Source organism: Stegodyphus dumicola, chromosome 3 (genome assembly GCF_044657685.1).
Source record: "Stegodyphus dumicola isolate Sdum_Otavi_A_Nest chromosome 3, ASM4465768v1".
Classification (NCBI taxonomy): domain Eukaryota; kingdom Metazoa; phylum Arthropoda; class Arachnida; order Araneae; family Eresidae; genus Stegodyphus; species Stegodyphus dumicola.
This window is the reverse complement of record NC_140770.1, coordinates 12,732,745-12,757,079: the sequence shown is the minus strand read 5'-3', so window position 1 is coordinate 12,757,079 and position 24,335 is coordinate 12,732,745. Positions and strand designations below refer to the sequence as shown.

General features: G+C 35.5%; 1 protein-coding gene across 1 annotated transcript in view; it reads right to left on the bottom strand.

Annotated features, from left to right (window-relative positions):
* Positions 1–24,335, bottom strand: part of LOC118182416 (uncharacterized) — a 160,532-nt gene that overhangs the window by 59,230 nt on the left and 76,967 nt on the right. Inside the window, exon 2 of the mRNA XM_085812575.1 lies at positions 13,825–13,975. Within this exon, the coding sequence (XP_085668701.1) occupies positions 13,825–13,962 (138 nt within the window). The 5' untranslated portion in view covers positions 13,963–13,975. The remainder of the gene's footprint in view (positions 1–13,824; positions 13,976–24,335) is intronic.

Sequence of the window (24,335 nt, the reverse complement as noted above, 5' to 3'; positions counted from 1 at the left end):
TTGTTCAGTCTAATGCGGGTAATTAAGAACACTGCATTGGCTCAGTCTAATACGGATAATTAAGAACACTGCATTTGCTCAGTCTAATGTGGGTGATTAAGAACACTGCATTTGCTTAGTCTAATACGGATAATTAAGAACACTGCATTTGCTTAGTCTGATACGGATAATTAAGAACACTGCATTTTCTCAGTCTAATACGGATAATTAAGAATACTGCATTTGTTCAGTCTAATGCGGGTAATTAAGAACACTGCATTTGCTCAGTCTAATACGGATAATTAAGAACACTGCATTTGCTCAGTCTAATGTGGGTGATTAAGAACACTGCATTTGCTTAGTCTAATACGGATAATTAAGAACACTGCATTTGCTTAGTCTGATACGGATAATTAAGAACACTGCATTTTCTCAGTCTAATACGGATAATTAAGAATACTGCATTTGTTCAGCCTAATGCGGGTAATTAAGAACACTGCATTTGCTCAGTCTAATACGGATAATTAAGAACACTGCATTTGCTCAGTCTAATGTGGGTGATTAAGAACACTGCATTTGCTTAGTCTAATACGGATAATTAAGAACACTGCATTTGCTTAGTCTGATACGGATAATTAAGAACACTGCATTTTCTCAGTCTAATACGGATAATTAAGAATACTGCATTTGTTCAGTCTAATGCGGGTAATTAAGAACACTGCATTTGCTCAGTCTAATACGGATAATTAAGAACACTGCATTTGCTTAGTCTGATACGGATAATTAAGAACACTGCATTTTCTCAGTCTAATACGGATATTTAAGAATACTGCATTTGTTCAGTCTAATGCGGGTAATTAAGAACACTGCATTTGCTCCGTCTAATACGGATAATTAAGAACACTGCATTTGCTCAGTCTAATGTGGGTGATTAAGAACACTGCATTTGCTCAGTCTAATGTGGGTGATTAAGAACACTGCATTTGCTTAGTCTAATACGAATAATTAAGAACACTGCATTTGCTTAGTCTGATACGGATAATTAAGAACACTGCATTTTCTCAGTCTAATACGGATAATTAAGAATACTGCATTTGTTCAGTCTAATGCGGGTAATTAAGAACACTGCATTTGCTCAGTCTAATACGGATAATTAAGAACACTGCATTTGCTCAGTCTAATGTGGGTGATTAAGAACACTGCATTTGCTTAGTCTAATACGGATAATTAAGAACACTGCATTTGCTTAGTCTGATACGGATAATTAAGAACACTGCATTTTCTCAGTCTAATACGGATAATTAAGAATACTGCATTTGTTCAGTCTAATGCGGGTAATTAAGAACACTGCATTTGCTCAGTCTAATACGGATAATTAAGAACACTGCATTTGCTCAGTCTAATGTGGGTGATTAAGAACACTGCATTTGCTTAGTCTAATACGGATAATTAAGAACACTGCATTTGCTTAGTCTGATACGGATAATTAAGAACACTGCATTTTCTCAGTCTAATACGGATAATTAAGAATACTGCATTTGTTCAGTCTAATGCGGGTAATTAAGAACACTGCATTTGCTCAGTCTAATACGGATAATTAAGAACACTGCATTTGCTCAGTCTAATGTGGGTGATTAAGAACACTGCATTTGCTTAGTCTAATACGGATAATTAAGAACACTGCATTTGCTTAGTCTGATACGGATAATTAAGAACACTGCATTTTCTCAGTCTAATACGGATAATTAAGAATACTGCATTTGTTCAGTCTAATGCGGGTAATTAAGAACACTGCATTTTCTCAGTCTAATACGGATAATTAAGAATACTGCATTTGTTCAGTCTAATGCGGGTAATTAAGAACACTGCATTTGCTCAGTCTAATACGGATAATTAAGAACACTGCATTTGCTCAGTCTAATGTGGGTGATTAAGAACACTGCATTTGCTTAGTCTAATACGGATAATTAAGAACACTGCATTTGCTTAGTCTGATACGGATAATTAAGAACACTGCATTTTCTCAGTCTAATACGGATATTTAAGAATACTGCATTTGTTCAGTCTAATGCGGGTAATTAAGAACACTGCATTTGCTCAGTCTAATACGGATAATTAAGAACACTGCATTTGCTCAGTCTAATGTGGGTGATTAAGAACACTGCATTTGCTCAGTCTAATGTGGGTGATTAAGAACACTGCATTTGCTTAGTCTAATACGGATAATTAAGAATACTGCATTTGTTCAGTCTAATGCGGGTAATTAAGAACACTGCATTTTCTCAGTCTAATACGGATAATTAAGAATACTGCATTTGTTCAGTCTAATGCGGGTAATTAAGAACACTGCATTTGCTCAGTCTAATACGGATAATTAAGAACACTGCATTTGCTCAGTCTAATGTGGGTGATTAAGAACACTGCATTTGCTTAGTCTAATACGGATAATTAAGAACACTGCATTTGCTTAGTCTGATACGGATAATTAAGAACACTGCATTTTCTCAGTCTAATACGGATATTTAAGAATACTGCATTTGTTCAGTCTAATGCGGGTAATTAAGAACACTGCATTTGCTCAGTCTAATACGGATAATTAAGAACACTGCATTTGCTCAGTCTAATGTGGGTGATTAAGAACACTGCATTTGCTCAGTCTAATGAGGGTGATTAAGAACACTGCATTTGCTTAGTCTAATACGGATAATTAAGAACACTGCATTTGCTTAGTCTGATACGGATAATTAAGAACACTGCATTTTCTCAGTCTAATACGGATAATTAAGAATACTGCATTTGTTCAGTCTAATGCGGGTAATTAAGAACACTGCATTTGCTCAGTCTAATACGGATAATTAAGAACACTGCATTTGCTCAGTCTAATGTGGGTGATTAAGAACACTGCATTTTCTCAGTCTAATACGGATAATTAAGAATACTGCATTTGTTCAGTTTAATGCGGGTAATTAAGAACACTGCATTTGCTCAGTCTAATACGGATAATTAAGAACACTGCATTTGCTCAGTCTAATGTGGGTGATTAAGAACACTGCATTTGCTTAGTCTAATACGGATAATTAAGAACACTGCATTTGCTTAGTCTGATACGGATAATTAAGAACACTGCATTTTCTCAGTCTAATACGGATATTTAAGAATACTGCATTTGTTCAGTCTAATGCGGGTAATTAAGAACACTGCATTTGCTCAGTCTAATACGGATAATTAAGAACACTGCATTTGCTCAGTCTAATGTGGGTGATTAAGAACACTGCATTTGCTCAGTCTAATGTGGGTGATTAAGAACACTGCATTTGCTTAGTCTAATACGGATAATTAAGAACACTGCATTTGCTTAGTCTGATACGGATAATTAAGAACACTGCATTTTCTCAGTCTAATACGGATAATTAAGAATACTGCATTTGTTCAGTCTAATGCGGGTAATTAAGAACACTGCATTTGCTCAGTCTAATACGGATAATTAAGAACACTGCATTTGCTCAGTCTAATGTGGGTGATTAAGAACACTGCATTTGCTTAGTCTAATACGGATAATTAAGAACACTGCATTTGCTTAGTCTGATACGGATAATTAAGAACACTGCATTTTCTCAGTCTAATACGGATAATTAAGAATACTGCATTTGTTCAGTCTAATGCGGGTAATTAAGAACACTGCATTTGTTCAGTCTAATGCGGGTAATTAAGAACACTGCATCTGCTCAGTCTAATACGGATAATTAAGAACACTGCATTTGCTCAGTCTAATGTGGGTGATTAAGAACACTGCATTTGCTTAGTCTAATACGGATAATTAAGAACACTGCATTTGCTTAGTCTGATACGGATAATTAAGAACACTCCATTTTCTCAGTCTAATACGGATAATTAAGAATACTGCATTTGTTCAGTCTAATGCGGGTAATTAAGAACACTGCATTTGCTCAGTCTAATACGGATAATTAAGAACACTGCATTTGCTCAGTCTAATGTGGGTGATTAAGAACACTGCATTTACTTAGTCTAATACGGATAATTAAGAACACTGCATTTGCTTAATCTGATACGGATAATTAAGAACACTGCATTTTCTCAGTCTAATACGGATAATTAAGAATACTGCATTTGTTCAGTCTAATGCGGGTAATTAAGAACACTGCATTTTCTCAGTCTAATACGGATAATTAAGAATACTGCATTTGTTCAGTCTAATGCGGGTAATTAAGAACACTGCATTTGCTCAGTCTAATACCGATAATTAAGAACACTGCATTTGCTCAGTCTAATGTGGGTGATTAAGAACACTGCATTTGCTTAGTCTAATACGGATAATTAAGAACACTGCATTTGCTTAGTCTGATACGGATAATTAAGAACACTGCATTTTCTCAGTCTAATACGGATATTTAAGAATACTGCATTTGTTCAGTCTAATGCGGGTAATTAAGAACACTGCATTTGCTCAGTCTAATACGGATAATTAAGAACACTGCATTTGCTCAGTCTAATGTGGGTGATTAAGAACACTGCATTTGCTCAGTCTAATGTGGGTGATTAAGAACACTGCATTTGCTTAGTCTAATACGGATAATTAAGAACACTGCATTTGCTTAGTCTGATACGGATAATTAAGAACACTGCATTTTCTCAGTCTAATACGGATAATTAAGAATACTGCATTTGTTCAGTCTAATGCGGGTAATTAAGAACACTGCATTTGCTTAGTCTGATACGGATAATTAAGAACACTGCATTTTCTCAGTCTAATACGGATAATTAAGAATACTGCATTTGTTCAGTCTAATGCGGGTAATTAAGAACACTGCATTTGCTCAGTCTAATACGGATAATTAAGAACACTGCATTTGCTCAGTCTAATGTGGGTGATTAAGAACACTGCATTTGCTTAGTCTAATACGGATAATTAAGAACACTGCATTTGCTTAGTCTGATACGGATAATTAAGAACACTGCATTTTCTCAGTCTAATACGGATAATTAAGAATACTGCATTTGTTCAGTTTAATGCGGGTAATTAAGAAAACTGCATTTGCTCAGTCTAATACGGATAATTAAGAACACTGCATTTGCTCAGTCTAATGTGGGTGATTAAGAACACTGCATTTGCTTAGTCTAATACGGATAATTAAGAACACTGCATTTGCTTAGTCTGATACGGATAATTAAGAACACTGCATTTTCTCAGTCTAATACGGATAATTAAGAATACTGCATTTGTTCAGTCTAATGCGGGTAATTAAGAACACTGCATTTGCTCAGTCTAATACGGATAATTAAGAACACTGAATTTGCTCAGTCTAATGTGGGTGATTAAGAACACTGCATTTGCTTAGTCTAATACGGATAATTAAGAACACTGCATTTGCTTAGTCTGATACGGATAATTAAGAACACTGCATTTTCTCAGTCTAATACGGATAATTAAGAATACTGCATTTGTTCAGTCTAATGCGGGTAATTAAGAACACTGCATTTTCTCAGTCTAATACGGATAATTAAGAATACTGCATTTGTTCAGTCTAATGCGGGTAATTAAGAATACTGCATTTGTTCAGTCTAATGCGGGTAATTACGAACACTGCATTTGCTCAGTCTAATACGGATAATTAAGAACACTGCATTTGCTCAGTCTAACGTGGGTGATTAAGAACACTGCATTTGCTTAGTCTAATACGGATAATTAAGAACACTGCATTTGCTCAGTCTAATACGGATAATTAAGAACACTGCATTTGCTCAGTCTAATGTGGGTGATTAAGAACACTGCATTTTCTCAGTCTAATACGGATAATTAAGAATACTGCATTTGTTCAGTCTAATGCGGGTAATTAAGAACACTGCATTTGCTCAGTCTAATACGGATAATTAAGAACACTGCATTTGCTCAGTCTAATGTGGGTGATTAAGAACACTGCATTTGCTTAGTCTAATACGGATAATTAAGAACACTGCATTTGCTTAGTCTGATACGGATAATTAAGAACACTGCATTTTCTCAGTCTAATACGGATATTTAAGAATACTGCATTTGTTCAGTCTAATGCGGGTAATTAAGAACACTGCATTTGCTCAGTCTAATACGGATAATTAAGAACACTGCATTTGCTCAGTCTAATGTGGGTGATTAAGAACACTGCATTTGCTCAGTCTAATGTGGGTGATTAAGAACACTGCATTTGCTTAGTCTAATACGGATAATTAAGAACACTGCATTTGCTTAGTCTGATACGGATAATTAAGAACACTGCATTTTCTCAGTCTAATACGGATAATTAAGAATACTGCATTTGTTCAGTCTAATGCGGGTAATTAAGAACACTGCATTTGCTCAGTCTAATACGGATAATTAAGAACACTGCATTTGCTCAGTCTAATGTGGGTGATTAAGAACACTGCATTTGCTTAGTCTAATACGGATAATTAAGAACACTGCATTTGCTTAATCTGATACGGATAATTAAGAACACTGCATTTTCTCAGTCTAATACGGATAATTAAGAATACTGCATTTGTTCAGTCTAATGCGGGTAATTAAGAACACTGCATTGGCTCAGTCTAATACGGATAATTAAGAACACTGCATTTGCTCAGTCTAATGTGGGTGATTAAGAACACTGCATTTGCTTAGTCTAATACGGATAATTAAGAACACTGCATTTGCTTAGTCTGATACGGATAATTAAGAACACTGCATTTTCTCAGTCTAATACGGATAATTAAGAATACTGCATTTGTTCAGTCTAATGCGGGTAATTAAGAACACTGCATTTGCTCAGTCTAATACGGATAATTAAGAACACTGCATTTGCTCAGTCTAATGTGGGTGATTAAGAACACTGCATTTGCTTAGTCTAATACGGATAATTAAGAACACTGCATTTGCTTAGTCTGATACGGATAATTAAGAACACTGCATTTTCTCAGTCTAATACGGATAATTAAGAATACTGCATTTGTTCAGCCTAATGCGGGTAATTAAGAACACTGCATTTGCTCAGTCTAATACGGATAATTAAGAACACTGCATTTGCTCAGTCTAATGTGGGTGATTAAGAACACTGCATTTGCTTAGTCTAATACGGATAATTAAGAACACTGCATTTGCTTAGTCTGATACGGATAATTAAGAACACTGCATTTTCTCAGTCTAATACGGATAATTAAGAATACTGCATTTGTTCAGTCTAATGCGGGTAATTAAGAACACTGCATTTGCTCAGTCTAATACGGATAATTAAGAACACTGCATTTGCTTAGTCTGATACGGATAATTAAGAACACTGCATTTTCTCAGTCTAATACGGATATTTAAGAATACTGCATTTGTTCAGTCTAATGCGGGTAATTAAGAACACTGCATTTGCTCCGTCTAATACGGATAATTAAGAACACTGCATTTGCTCAGTCTAATGTGGGTGATTAAGAACACTGCATTTGCTCAGTCTAATGTGGGTGATTAAGAACACTGCATTTGCTTAGTCTAATACGAATAATTAAGAACACTGCATTTGCTTAGTCTGATACGGATAATTAAGAACACTGCATTTTCTCAGTCTAATACGGATAATTAAGAATACTGCATTTGTTCAGTCTAATGCGGGTAATTAAGAACACTGCATTTGCTCAGTCTAATACGGATAATTAAGAACACTGCATTTGCTCAGTCTAATGTGGGTGATTAAGAACACTGCATTTGCTTAGTCTAATACGGATAATTAAGAACACTGCATTTGCTTAGTCTGATACGGATAATTAAGAACACTGCATTTTCTCAGTCTAATACGGATAATTAAGAATACTGCATTTGTTCAGTCTAATGCGGGTAATTAAGAACACTGCATTTGCTCAGTCTAATACGGATAATTAAGAACACTGCATTTGCTCAGTCTAATGTGGGTGATTAAGAACACTGCATTTGCTTAGTCTAATACGGATAATTAAGAACACTGCATTTGCTTAGTCTGATACGGATAATTAAGAACACTGCATTTTCTCAGTCTAATACGGATAATTAAGAATACTGCATTTGTTCAGTCTAATGCGGGTAATTAAGAACACTGCATTTGCTCAGTCTAATACGGATAATTAAGAACACTGCATTTGCTCAGTCTAATGTGGGTGATTAAGAACACTGCATTTGCTTAGTCTAATACGGATAATTAAGAACACTGCATTTGCTTAATCTGATACGGATAATTAAGAACACTGCATTTTCTCAGTCTAATACGGATAATTAAGAATACTGCATTTGTTCAGTCTAATGCGGGTAATTAAGAACACTGCATTTTCTCAGTCTAATACGGATAATTAAGAATACTGCATTTGTTCAGTCTAATGCGGGTAATTAAGAACACTGCATTTGCTCAGTCTAATACGGATAATTAAGAACACTGCATTTGCTCAGTCTAATGTGGGTGATTAAGAACACTGCATTTGCTTAGTCTAATACGGATAATTAAGAACACTGCATTTGCTTAGTCTGATACGGATAATTAAGAACACTGCATTTTCTCAGTCTAATACGGATATTTAAGAATACTGCATTTGTTCAGTCTAATGCGGGTAATTAAGAACACTGCATTTGCTCAGTCTAATACGGATAATTAAGAACACTGCATTTGCTCAGTCTAATGTGGGTGATTAAGAACACTGCATTTGCTCAGTCTAATGTGGGTGATTAAGAACACTGCATTTGCTTAGTCTAATACGGATAATTAAGAACACTGCATTTGCTTAGTCTGATACGGATAATTAAGAACACTGCATTTTCTCAGTCTAATACGGATAATTAAGAATACTGCATTTGTTCAGTCTAATGCGGGTAATTAAGAACACTGCATTTGCTCAGTCTGATACGGATAATTAAGAACACTGCATTTTCTCAGTCTAATACGGATAATTAAGAATACTGCATTTGTTCAGTCTAATGCGGGTAATTAAGAACACTGCATTTGCTTAGTCTGATACGGATAATTAAGAACACTGCATTTTCTCAGTCTAATACGGATAATTAAGAATACTGCATTTGTTCAGTCTAATGCGGGTAATTAAGAACACTGCATTTGCTCAGTCTAATACGGATAATTAAGAACACTGCATTTGCTCAGTCTAATGTGGGTGATTAAGAACACTGCATTTGCTTAGTCTAATACGGATAATTAAGAACACTGCATTTGCTTAGTCTGATACGGATAATTAAGAACACTGCATTTTCTCAGTCTAATACGGATAATTAAGAATACTGCATTTGTTCAGTTTAATGCGGGTAATTAAGAACACTGCATTTGCTCAGTCTAATACGGATAATTAAGAACACTGCATTTGCTCAGTCTAATGTGGGTGATTAAGAACACTGCATTTGCTTAGTCTAATACGGATAATTAAGAACACTGCATTTGCTTAGTCTGATACGGATAATTAAGAACACTGCATTTTCTCAGTCTAATACGGATAATTAAGAATACTGCATTTGTTCAGTCTAATGCGGGTAATTAAGAACACTGCATTTGCTCAGTCTAATACGGATAATTAAGAATACTGCTGCGAATCTTATATTACAAAAGGCGAAGAGAAAAACGTATGTGGCGTGGATGAACTCTGTTGATCAATGTTTACGTTTACAGAATATTAAATGTTTGCGTGCTGTTTTATTTATTCGTTTTATAATTTATATTTACCATGTAAATTGATGAAGTTATCTCAATTTGCTTCGGTTATCTTCAAACGTGCCGCCCAACCGGGATGTTGGTGAGTGACTCTGAATGCTGTGCCGAAGGCCCCGGGTTCGAATCCTGGAGAAGATATGGATGTTTGTAAATGTAGAGTGTCTGTGCGGCATGTGAACCCTGTAAATATGCGGTAAGACGAAAGTCCTCTCGAGATGTTGGTGGTAGAGGAAAAGGGGTGGGAGACCATCGGACCCTTTCTCAATCAAAATTGACGACAGAACTGAACAAAGTTGTATGGTGCTCAAGGCTGTTGCCAACGGCAGGCGCAGTTTTGCCCTCCTTCCCACGAGGAATTTTGTGGGCTTATTGTGATGTTACTCTCAGACAAGTCACAATAACAACATTATCTTCAAATGTAAAAATTGTAACTGCTTGAAATTGTAAAAGAGGTTATTCTTTGTTTCGCATCTGAGGTTGATAACTATTTGTAAAGCAATTTAAATTCGAATACCAAGTTTTAAGACATTTTTCCGGGAAAAGAGTTAAGATGTTATTTTTATATATTCAAAAGAGTGCATTTTAAGATCCCAAATGTGATACAATAAATAGTATGTTATAAACCTTATTTTAATAGTCTAATTTTATGATTAATATTCTGTGAATTGTGTGGATGTTGGTTTTAAAATATGAGATAAATGGGTTTTAAGTCATTAAATTGCCTACTTTAGTTATTGCTTAAGGTATTATTTATTAATATAGTAATAGCAGTGACATCAGTATCATATCAGATCTTATTTAGTTCGTTAGAGAACTTAATTTTTAATTTATAATTATAAATTAATCGCTAGTAGTTTTTTCTAAGTATTTTTTTTTTCTCCCTCTTCTTTTTAGAATACTATGTGCAAGTGGATAGCAATAAACCACAAATGTATTGTTACGAATTTGGTATTTAAAAAGCTAATGTTAGTTTAATTATAAATTAAATGGTTTTATTTCTCGCGCAGTGCAGCGCGTGACGAATATTAAAAGAAAGCTAAGCCGGAAAATTGAAAATACAAGAGCGCGTGCATTAAATAAATAAATATCTCTTTTTGATTTCGAGAAAGTACTGGAAAATTCTAGCGCGTGATTTTAAAATCTTATAAAAGGAGGAAAACATCTCAGTTTGTAGTAGTTGCTCAGTTTGTTGTTGTTTAGAAAACTGCTCTTGTTGATTGTAGCGAATTCGCGGATTAGCGTTCTTTAGCTGTTTTGAATTACGTTCTATTGTACATTTGAGTAGTTAAAAGATAACTACTGTGAGATATTGTAATACTGCATGATAATTTGAGAAAATTTAAGCATTTTTGTTGTGATAATAATAAAAAGTTTTGTTCATTTTTCATCGGACTTGTGCATTTACTTCATAACGAACCCGTACGCACGCAACAGTATATACGTTTGTGGCTTATTGCTACAAACGTATATACTACGTCCGTATAACAAATGTATATACGGACTGAGAGGCTAAAGCGTTTGATAAATACTGCTGTATATTGTACTAGCCGTTGTACAGCTACTTAAAGAAAGTGTTTTTGTTTTAATTCTGTTTACTGAAATGTTTTTTGGATACAAAATATTTTTTTCCTATCTGGTGCGGGCAATTTCCCTTTGCTACCCACACAGCAATATTCCTGGTGCTTCATTCTTAAATTTGAGGACTCTGCAATACATTCTAATTTATACATCTTTTCCAACGACTCCACTCGCATGAAGACTGTAATCATAATAAGCATCGTAATGGAATGGACCAAGATTTAAATCAGCGGGTAGTGTGCGTCTCGATCAGAGTTTCTTAAACTGTGGGTCGCGACTCCAAAGTCGCGGGTCGCCAAACATTTTAGCGATTTTGATATTTCCTTAATTATAATAATTTTATAAATACCAAATATTTTTACATAAGCTATAACGTATTTCTCCCACTTTCCTAGCGTCCTTCGTGGTGCGGTAGTTCTGGCCGCTGAGCCGGTATTCCAGAGGTTTGTGGTTCGATTCCCGGCTATTTTTCATCTTGTCTGCTTTAAAAAAAATACCTAATGTATCTACAAATGTATTTGAAAATAGATAAAAGATAAAACTGTACAGACAAAGAAAAAACAAAAACGTTTCAACGAATTTTTTTTAAAATATAAACGTTCATTTTACTTTAAAAAGTAAACTTAATGACCTAAAACTGCAATAGTAATTTACAAGTGAAGAAACTGACAGTTTCACTCACTCGTGTGTCCGATTTGCACAATGCTTATGGGGGGTCCCATAAATTTTCTTAAATAATATGGGATCCCCACACAAAAAAGTTTAAGAAACCCTGGTCTAGATCAAGTAGTGGATACTCGAATATTTTCCAATTTTGCTTCCCGTTGTTCGTTTGTTTCACTCGAACAGTCTCGAGCAGTACGTACACGAACGTTTCCCTGTCTTACTTCCCGTTGCCAGTTTGTTTCTGAAGCTCGTGATGCCCCCTTTTTTTTACCGTACTTAAGGAGACTCATACCCCTTAAACCCCTTATGATCTTCGAATATGTGACTGTTGCAAGAATTGGGATATTTTATTTATTTTAAAAGAAATTACTTCCAACTTTTACAGCCGACTACATAATATAGCTGCTTTGGAAACTAGTAGTCAGAAAGTTTGTGCTGCCACAAATATTTTTGTAATTTAATCCGCTTTGAGACAAAATTTTTCGTCATGTTTCCACCTTGCGCGTATGATATTTTAAAAATGGCTAGAGGTACATACTTAAAATTGTATGGAATTCTTTATATGGGCACTCTTTTCTAACTGAACCAACAATCTGATGAATATTTTAATATTAAAAGATTTTATGCACGAAGACATTATAGATTTTTTTAATAAAATACATTTTATAAACTCAATAAAATAAAAATTTAACATGAAATTCTTAGAATTTTTGGTTCACACAGTAGTTTCCAAAAGTTATAAAAGCTATATATTAAATATGGAATTAAATTATACAACATATTGTTTTAAACTGTGCGCGCAAGGTGGAAATATGACGAAAAATTTTGTCACAAAGCGGATTAAATTATAAAGATATTTGTGGCAACACAAACTTTCTGATGACTATTTCAGAAAGCAGCTATGTTATGTAGTCAGCTGTAAAAAGTTGGAAGTAATTGCTTTTAATATAAATAAGTTATCCCAATTCTTGCAACATTCACATATTCGAAGATCTTATGGGTTTTAAGGTGTATGAGTCCCCCTTAAGGTACAAACCGAGCAACCGATTTTCGCTCTAGTAACATAATTGATTTCACAGCAAAAGTAATGCTTTGTGACGACTATTACATAGTCACTTTCAAAAGCAAAGCAAACTCGTGTGATGCAATAACACGCATATTGATGCGTGCGTGTTATTTCGTGAAAATTAAATATTTTACGCTATGCCGAACAATAGCACACTTGAAATATTTTAATTTGAGCTGTGCAGCATACTTCTTAAATAGTCGAGTTTTTTTTATTAAATTCGAGACAAATTAATATAATTGGGTTTTCCCGAGTGGCAACACAATTTTTTTTTATATTTCTGAGTATTCTCATTCAATGAGATACATTTCGCAACAGAAGAAGAGGAAGAATGACCTTGCTTGTTTGCATTAGCTGTACATAAGTCACGTGCTCTCTGAGGTCATCTGCATTGTTTTGTAGGTATACATAAGTCACGTGATCAATGAGGCCATCGGAATGTATCTCATTTGAAACACATCTATCTTACGCTTTTGCAGGATGGCAATGCAAAAGCTTTCAGATCGCTGAGGTTTTTTTTATCAGAGGTTCGTTAAATTCACGTAAAATATAGGGATATTGAATTTTTATTTTTAGAAAAAAATGGTCGATCTTTCCCAGGACCAGAAAAGAATTGTAGAAAGTTTGGTGACGATAGCTATAGTAGCGTTTGATTGTATCGCAAACAAACAAACAGACATTCTTCTTTACATATATTAGATTTTTGTGGGGAAAGACAATTTCGCTGTAAAATAACAAAAGTTTATGCCACTTCTGGTAATTATGCCACTATATGACCTATTACTAATGTTTCATAAAGTGCCTCTTTCCATGAGTGAAAATTCAAAACGGTAATGGTGAGCATACCGTAACTGGCGAATTCCGAGCCCCGCTGTCTCGACCCGGCGGTGAGGATCCGACTGAAGAAGAAGCATTCTCTGTCGTCCAGTTGTAACCCCACGGAGAGGGACGGGGATTGAAACCACCAAAAGGACGAGCCTCCATTGGACGGCCTTACCTGAAACAACCAAAGAAATTATAGCAAAACAACTGCAAATAAAACCTTAACATATTTGCACAAATTTAACAAAGGTATCCAGATTAAAAACGATGTCTTCATGAAAGGTTTAAGGGAAAAAAAAGAATCTGATGTGTACACCACATGACTTCCTTGCACAGAATATTAAATTATACACATTTTTTCTTGAATTTCATTTAAACTTATTGGATTGAATTAAACCTACTTCGCCGACAGCGCATAAACCACAATAGAATAAATGCATTCTTTAAAATTCACTTTGTTTGCCATAGCGACACTCTGGCACTAGGTTTATTTAACAGTATTATATTTTGTTCATATTATAACTCAGAATACACAAAATTTATATCAATTAAAGGATTATCTAATCGTTCCCACATGTTCTATTCAAATACTATAATAAAGCTAGAACGACGTATAAAAGAAATTAAGCAAACAAAACAAAAAAGAAACAGTTTTTCACAGACGATTCAGTATTTCTCATTCAATTAATTCAGCTCTCACTTCGCGACAAGGCAAAAATACATAAAAACTCAAAATATCTATATTAAAAATTACGAAGTACATCTTAAACACTAATTTTCTCGAATAAATTTCAGAATAGGTGAAGCATGATTTAATTCGCAAAAATAAAAACCTCTTGCTAATAGACCTCACCCTCCTGCTAATAGAATTCGTAGTTCAAAAGTACCTATTAGAGATAAAATCGTTGAAAATTGGTAACTGCAACTTGCATTTGATTCCAGGCAAACGGGCTTGCTGTATGGACGTTTTCGTGGTTTTCCAGATGTGCAATGTGTATATGAGCCAGTTTTCCTTAAAAAATCCTCCACGAAGGCCTCCCCTTAGATAACCTTAGTGCGCTTTGCCATAATCAGCTAAAAGGCCCACCAGCGGCCGGCCGGTAAATTCTCTGAAGAATGGTAGTTCCATCCGAGGTTCGAATCTCGTAAAAGGGTTGGCTGCATGGGCGTTTTCGTAATTTTCCCCATGTGTAGCGTGCACACGAACCAGTTTCCCTTAAAAATCCTCCACGAAGGAATTCCTCCTCATAGGCAAATAGTCCCCATAGGCTTTGCTGTTAATCACATAACCCAATCCATAATCAACTAAACCACACCAAACCAGATATGTAGACTACAACAGTCTTTCCCAGTGTGGCTTAATTTGCACATTGGTCAAAAGAGATAAGCTTTGAAAGTTTCCATCAAAGAACGCGAAATGGAAGTTTGGAAGAAAGAAACTAAAAAATTCTTTACTGCAAATCATTATTGTTTGGAGAAACACACTTTACGGTTCTCCGTTATTAAAATGCTTTAAAAAACACTATGCTTTAAGAGGAATCACACACCTTAAAACCCATAAGATCTTCGAATATGTGACTGTTGCAAGAATTGAGATAACTTATTTATTTAAAAAGCAATTACTTCCAACGTTTTGCAGCTGATTACATAATATAGCTGCTTTCTGAAATAGTAATCAGAAAGTTTGTGTTGCCACAAATGTTTTTATAATTTAAGCCGGTGACAACATTTTTCGTCATGTTTCCACCTTGCGCGGACAGCTTAAAACATTCTGTTACATAATTTAATACCATATTTAACATATAGCTTTTATAACATCTGGAAACTACTGCGAACCAAAAATTCTAAAAATTTCATGTGAAATTTTTATTTTATTTGGAGCTGAGTTTATAAAATGTATTTTATTAAAAAAATCTGTAATGTTTTCGTGCGTAAAATTTTTTAATATTAAAATATTCATCAGATTTTTGGTTCAGTTAGAGAATAGAGCCTATATAAAAAATTCCATCCAATTTCATGTATGTACCATTAGCCATTTTTAAAATATGCGCGGAAGGTGGAAACATGACTAAAAATTTTGTCACAAAGCGGATTAAATTACAAAAATATTTGTGGCAACACAAACTTTCTGGTTACTAGTTCCCAAAGCAGCTATATTATGTAGTGAGATGTAACAAGTTGGAAGTAATTGCTTTTAAAATAAATAAAATATCCCAATTCTTGCAACAGTCTATTCGAAGACCATAAGGGGTTTAAGGTGCATGAGCCCCTTAAAATGCTTTAGAAAAACTATTATTTAACGAAAAAAAAGTTTCCGAAACAATGAAAATCTCAGATCTAAACTTATCATAACCCGTCTGTTTATCATAACCCGTACAAATACAGTTTTAAATATCTTCTCATTGAATGGATGGCTTAGAGGTTCTTTTACTAGCATCTGGGCCAAACCATATGTATCTGTCCTTGAACACACCTTTCTGGTCCTCTCCTTTTGGCAATTTTTTTTGGCTTTTTTTGTTCTTACAACTATGCAAAGGGGGAGTATATAAGGTATTTTCTCCCTTCTTCCACCATGCCTTCATGGTGTAACGGTTAACACACTCGGTGCGTATTCGAGAGGTCCAGGTTCGAATCCCGGGGAGGGCATTGCTCATTTTTTATGTCTTCTCCTTTAAAAAAAAAAAAAAAAAAAAAAAAAAAAGCCTGGTGATTCTACTGTAGCTCCCGAACTAAAGCGTGGTGGATGACGATTCTTCACCACCAGGATTTGGCGACTGGCTCGCCTAATCCCCAGTAGTTCTTTAAAAAGGGGCAGTATATAGGGTGTTTTCTCCTTCCTTCCAGCATGCCTTCGTGGTGTAACACTTAGCACACTCGGCGCGTATTCGAAAGATCCATGTTCGGTCCCGGGGAGAGTATTGCTCATTTTTGATGTCTTCTGCTTTAAAAAAAAAAAAAAAAAAATTATCATGATTAGAATTATTTAGATTAGGTCGAAGTACGGAAGGGAATTGGAATTTATGAAATTGCGAAAGAAATATTGTTTGGTTTCGGTTTATTTAATTACGGCAAAGTCTCGAGGACTATCTGCTTAAGGAGAGGGATGCCTTCGTGGAGGACTTTCTGAGGAAAACTGGCTCGCATATACTGTAAAGTCAGGTTGGTTGGGTGCAAGGAAAGACAGGTTGTCTTTTAAAATATTTATTTTGAAAACTTGATAAAAATTCTTGAATAAATATTAAAATAATTAAATCATTTTAACCATAATTCATACAAAGGCCGCTGACGCGGCAACGACGCTGAAATGTGTCTGCTTTCACTCGCTTCCAACATCAAAAGCTGTTACACAAAGCTCTCTCCTCGTTTTGTTAAAAACCTTGAAAGAGAATAATTAGTCCCTTATGACCGGAAACCGGGGGTTTCCGCTGCACCTTTCTTCAAAGTTCTGCTGTCCATTTTGTCTCTGAACAAAACAGGAAGTTCTCATTAAGCACCTGGAAGTCCGAGGGGTGCATATGTCTGAACGTCACAGTATGGGGAAAACCACGAAAACTCTATTCAGCTAGCCTGTTCACGGGATTCGAACCTCAGACCGAAATACCAGTGTTCAGCGACTTTACCGCTCGGCCGCTGGTGGGGGTGGGCAAGAAATAGTGATGTTTAACGGGAAAATACTGAAGTATCATTAAATGAGGTGGTTAGTTGGCTGATTTCATTATGTCATAGCACATGAAGGCAACGGATTCCAACGGAGGCATGCTTCCAAGGAGGATTTCTTAAGGTAAAGTATCTCGCGTGTACCTTAGATACGGAGGCAAAATCACAAAACTTCATGCCGCCAGGCTTTTAATCGGTAGTGAAACTTTTAACGAATTGGCAACATTCAGAGGATATGTTTTTAGTGATTGAGGTTTAGAATGGCTGTTTCAAGGGAAAGCCTCGAGAAGTAAAAATGCAAAATTAGAATTCTTATGAATCATCTACTCATGCTGCTAAGAAAACTTAGCAGCTGTACTAGAATAAGTACTGTGCATCTAGCAGTGTACATTAAATTGTAGTCCTCGAATATCAGAATACGTACCCTTTTCTCTTATATGTGTGACAAGAAAAAGGAGGTTTCTAAATTCAGAATTCTTCCGTCATATACATGATGGAAAGAAAATTCTCATTTGGCGCTGTACCCTTGTTTACGGTGTTTGGCGACATCGTTTCCGGTTTAAACATACTCATCTCTTAAATTAGAATTGCATTCCTAAGCGTGCATTGAGAGAAAAAGAAGATTCACATTTCCCTTTCAAATTCAGAAGTAATAAATTGTTTCAAAATGGGTTTTTTTCCCGGTTGGAAGCGGTCTCCGGTGTAATACTTTGCATGAGTTCATTTAATAAGAAATAAGTAAAACAAAAATTAAATCTACTTCGGCGTCAGCGCATAAACCACAATAGAATAAATGTACTCTTTAAAATTCACTGTATTTGTTTACAAAAGCGACACTCTGGCGCTAGGTTCACTTAATATTTCGTTCATATTATAACTCAGAATGCACAAAATTTACATCATTTGAAGAATTATCTTATCTTTGCCCCATGTTCTATTCAAATACTATAATAAAGCTAGTACGATGTGTAAAAGAAATTAAGCAAACAAAACAAAAAAGAAACAGTTTTTCACAGATGATTCAGTATTTCCCATTTAATTAATTCAGTTCTCACTCCGCGACAAGGCAAAAACACATAAAAACTCAAAATATCTGTATTAAAAATTACGAAGAAATCTTAAACACTTATTCCCTCGAAAAAATTCCAGAAAGGATTAAGCATGATTTAATTGGTAATAATAAATGAAGGCGTTATTTTTGTTGCTGCGAAGCTTAGTCTCTCTAGATTGGTAAGAAATCTACTATTCTGCTGTTTCAAATGTAAACAAACATGTCCGCCATGTTATTTAAACATTAGGCTTAACCGCCCTTAAACAGCTATTAAATTGTTGATAATTCTACAAATATTGCTTGCAGATTTCTTAAAGGCATAAAAACTCTAACCGGAAGATATGAACAACATTATTCAATCATTTTTAAAGCAAAAAATGCCCAATTTACAAACATATAAGAGTAAAGAACCTGAGATCACTGAGCCAAGTAACAGAGTGGATATATATATAAATATATTTATATACGTTTGTTGCGGCCGATTGCAACCAAAATACGAAGTGCACATCTACATGTTATAGCAGTGCTATAAACAAAATTTAAATGTTTTGAGGCTACTCTATCAGGTTCAATGTTTCTTCTAACCTTCTTCGGAAACATACAATGACCTGACTAGGAACAGAGAGCTTACTAAAGCTATGTTCACTAATTGTAGTAAGTAGACAGGATACAGACGAAGGGTATACAAAACCCTTTATTTTTCTTTATATACAATGACTTCCGTACTTCGGAATACAATGACCCTCCACTCGGGGGTCTAACGTAAAAGGTATAAAAAATAAAACTAAACTCTAATTTAACTTTGGAATAACACACGTGGAAGATTGGCCTTATAATAACAGGAAGCGTATGTAGCACAGAGACTGTGAACACTACAATACGTTTAATTTATTAAGAGGATTAAAACCTCTGGCCTGGAAGGCAAATAGCAACTGCGTAACTTCTAAGGTAAGCGGCCTGCTTCGAACTCACTGCTTCCTCCCTTTCGCTTGGCAAAATGGCCACACTTAAATACTTGGCGTTCGCCAGACAAACTTTGCATAAAAACCTTCACGCTTATAATTCTGGCCGGAAGTAGAAAATAAGAAGTGATAGTAAAGATTTAAAATAAAAATAAACGTTAGTAAAACTTAAGATCCTTACAACTCCTCGTTTTTGAGTTATGCGAGAAACATACGTACGTACTTACAGATGCCACGAAAAATTCTCTTCAGAATTCATTTTAAAGCAGTTTTATGTATATATAGATGTATATAGTTTTTTAGATTGCTTAGTCGGTGCGTGTTCCTCCTGCTGAAAGCCACGTTATTGGTTGAAATTTTACGATAGCATTCTGTCCACGGCGTTGTTTTAATCTTGCGGATATTACTGTCACACCGGTGTAGTTTGAGCCCACTTGGGGATTAAATATTTCTGTGTACGTTGTGGCCAAATTAAGACTTATTTTTAATTCGAATTTCTTGCTTTTGCGTTACGCTATAAATGCTGGCTGTTTTTTGTACATCAATGCACATGGGGTGCCTTCTGTTCAACTATTTGAGCTCTTAACAAAAGGGTACTTTGCCCCGTTTTGACGTTTCTGTTTATAGAGATAATTAGCCGAGTTCTTATCACAGTCTTGACTTAGTACCTGTTACCAACAAGAATGAGATTCTACAAATATATATATATATATATATATATATATATATATATATATTGTAGGAAAAGCGTCTTTTATTCTGTCCTTACGTACAGATGTCACGCAAAAACTTCGTTAAATTGCATTCGATAGCGGTCAAAATGGATATTTTCGTTGAAATATGCTGCATGAAATTTTTCGCGATTACAATACTACCTTTTTACTTCGTGCAAGGAAGTAAAAATGAAAAGGACAGAAATTAGTTTTTAAGAGATTATTTTCTGTTTTAATATCTTTGGAGAAGAAGAATTACCTATTGAAGAAGGATCAAAAGATGCTGAGAATGAAATAATTACAGTAATTTCTAATGAAATTAAATCTATTATGAGAAAAGTGTAATCAGAAATACAATATTTGACAAGTTCTAACTTTGACATCAGACTAAATCACAAAGACCAGTTGGATATGACTTGATAAGATTCATTTTGGGGGCTGTCTGGAGCATATTGACGAATATTTTTATAATTTTATGAATCCAAAGATATCACTGAAAAAACGCTTCACTGGATTAATGTTTTATGTACGATTGCATCCATCATATTTTGTCTGAGCATCCGTTAATATTTATTTCAATAAAATATATACGATAACAGAAGTAGCGTGTAAGGGAAACATGGTGCCAGATAAGCTCGTATTTTTCAGGAAAAAATACCAGCAGACAGAAAGAGAAATTTTTACATTCCTAGAACGGATTTGGTTGTTAGTGTGCAATAAAATCTTGAGCAATTGCATTGGATTTCCTTGGTGAGGTGCTTATTTTCTGTGCTGTGAAATACTGACGAATTCCGATTAATCACGTACGTCTGGCATTGAATCAAGTACGTCACGGAGAAGGCATGAGTGTTTGTAAATGTATTGTTGCGTTTTTCTTTCTGACACCAGTTGTTACGATATTTTCTTCGTACGGGGTTCGTAGATTTGGAGTGAATGACGATGACACTTGATGAAGAATGGAAACACACTTTATTTAGGCAATATTAATCAGGACAGCTCCAAAGTCACTTTTTATAGTCGTCGAAGATCTACTATACACTCGCTGGAACAATCAGCGACACAGCCTTCAGGTTATCTGGCTATAACGGTGGAGATCGCTTCACTGATACGCAGTCGCATGCACCTTCGACATAAGGTTCTACACCAATCAGAGTTATATGTCCACACAACGGAAAAGAATCAACCATCCACCTCCAGCGGCATTCACTGAATCAATGATAGTAATATTACAATGCTAAATTGACAATGTCATCTATACAATAATTGTTACATAATAATCCGTATGAAAAATAAATATACGATCAATTAATAATTACATTGTCATGGATAGGATCTATGTTGTGGAAAGTGGAACTTATATATTAACCATTCTCTAAACCTATGTCTACTTCCATTATGTCTTAACTTCATGTTCTTATCAGTTACACACCTAATGATGTGTGTCCGAATTATTGTTGCAGTTATCCACAGAGTAAGCCAGTCACACCAGTTCAGGCAGTTGATAGTTCCATAGCCCAAAGTATATGATGTGTAGGCTATTCTATGTTCACTTTTGTAAAGCTCATCGTTCAAGTAAATACTACTTGTCCACTTCGATACATCATAACTTCGTGTCCTTAACAGTTTGCACACCTCATTATGTGTGTCCATAGCAATCTGCACACCACTGTGTCGCCATTATCCACAAGTCAATCACTAAATTGCAATTGGGAAGTTCATTGTATTATGTACACTATTTTACTATTATCCACAGAAGTAAATGTTTTCTAAATAATGACTTGGCTCCCAGATGATAAAAAAGAAGGAAACTAATTCTTAAATTTACAAATACAATTCTAAATTGTGCAAAACTACAAATTTGTTAAACAGTTCCAGTCAATACAAATTGACTGGTATTCCAACAATATAAAGCACATATTCTAAAATAAAACGTCTAATGGAAAACAGTTATTCCCAATTAAAATAGGCATAAAATACATAATTATTTAGCACATATTATATACCAATCATCATACCATAAAAATACACATGTTTCAAATGCTGCAACTAATTTTTTTTTACAGTTAGAATATTTACCAATCAAATCTACTACAAATTTACATGAAAAAAAAACTGCAACTAATTGCAAAGCACCAGAGTACAGCTCCCGACACTGCTTGTTCGTTCTCGGAACTCAACGTACTCTCGAGACTCTACACGCTACAACTCGCGATGCACTCGACGACATACAGAGCACGGCTCCCGACTCTTCGGTTCAGTCGTTCCCGGAGCTCAACACGCTCTCTCGACGATGCACTACGAGACTGTTTCGGTGCGCTCGACGATTTACGCCCCACTCGCTGCCCGGCTGTCAACTTGATAAACGAGACACCAAGTGGATACTAACTATCTCGCTTTCGATAAGGCACTCTGACTCGCCCTCTCGACGAGGCACACACACTCACTGACTGTGGACCAGCAGGCTTTATATAGATTTCGGCTTGTGTTCGGGAACATTCTGGCGTAATTCATTCTGGCGGTAAGAATTCGTACCAGAAGGTTCTCCAACAGTCCATGGTACATCGCCAATTTTTCTTTCATAATTTATGGAACATTCTGGCGTATTCTGGCGGTAAGAATTCGTACCAGAAGGTTCTCCAACAGTCCATGGTACATCGCCAATTTTGTCGCCAAATATGGAAACCCTGCCTTCACTTGCTATTTTATGGTAACCCTAAAACTGCTTTGCAAGGAAGCCGGTGTCCGCCGCGACGCAAGGAGAAAACGTCGTGCTACAAAACATCGTGGGAGAAAACATCGCAAAGAGAAAACATCGCAGTTCTAAAACATCGTGGTACAAAATATCGTCGTCGAAAATAAAGCGGTTCAAAAACTTCGCAGTTTAAAAACATCGTCGTGGAAAATATCGTGGTAAAAAATGAAGTATCTACAAATCATCGCATGACGATAACATCGCAGACATTTTTTTTCAGGTTTTAATAATTGGAAATAGATATTCCCATAATGATTTGTGAGCGCAAGATGCAAAGAAGGATAATTTTTACTTTCACATTTTTTTAAATAACTAATAAATTTTTGCTGAAAAAGTAAGAAGGAAACTTAAGCATAGATAATTAAATGCAACTTATAGCTTATACTTTTCATGAAAAATTACCAGTAAAAGCATTACAAAAATTATTTATTAATGGCCTTTGTTAGTTAAATATGTCGGTTTAAAATTCCATTAAATGCTATAAGTTGCATTAATTTTCTATGCTTAAGTTTCCTTCTTATTTTCTCAGCAAAAATTTATCAGTTAATAAAAAAATATGAAAGTAAAAATTATCCTTCTTTCCATCTTGCGCTCACAAACATTATGGGAATATAAATTTACAATTATTAAAGAATGTTTGCGAAAAGCATGTCTGAAAAAAGCATATCTGCGATGTTATCGTCATGCGACGATTTGTAGATACTTTATTTTTTACCACGATATTTTCGACGACGATGTTTTTAAACTGCGAAGTTTTTGAACCGCTTTATTTTCGACGACGATGTTTTCTCCCACGATGTTTTGTAGCACGATGTTTTTGCCTTGCGTTGTTTTCTCCGCGACGTTTTCGTCCGCGATGTTTTTGCCGCGATGTTTTCGGCTGTAACCAGGAAGCCATCTTACCGCGCCTGTTCATTTCGTAACAGTATAGTGTTGGTGCGGCATGGCGGCATTCTAAATATGCGGCGAGCCGAAAGTTCTCTCATGTGGTTTAGTGGAATAGGAGAGAGATGAGAGTCCCTCGGACCCGTCCCCTCGGAGTGCTGTCCATCAAAATTGGGGGCGGAGCTGAGCCAAGTCGCATTGTTACCTGATAGGTGCTCAAGGCTGTCAATGACTGGCGCAATTTTGCGATCCTTTCCACGAGGAATTTAGGGGAACTTGGGCAGACTACGTCAGAAAAGTGAGCATAAGCAACAACTACAAAACATCTTTGCACATATTTCTCGTCTTCTCATTCTATAGCAGTGGTTTCTCAACTGGATTTACTCCATGGACCGGTAAAATATTCCGGTATGTTCTCGCGGACCGGTAAGTTTAACAATTCGACCCATTGGCACAATTTTTTCACATAAATAAATCATGAAAACAAAAATAATTTTTATAGCATTTTATTAGTT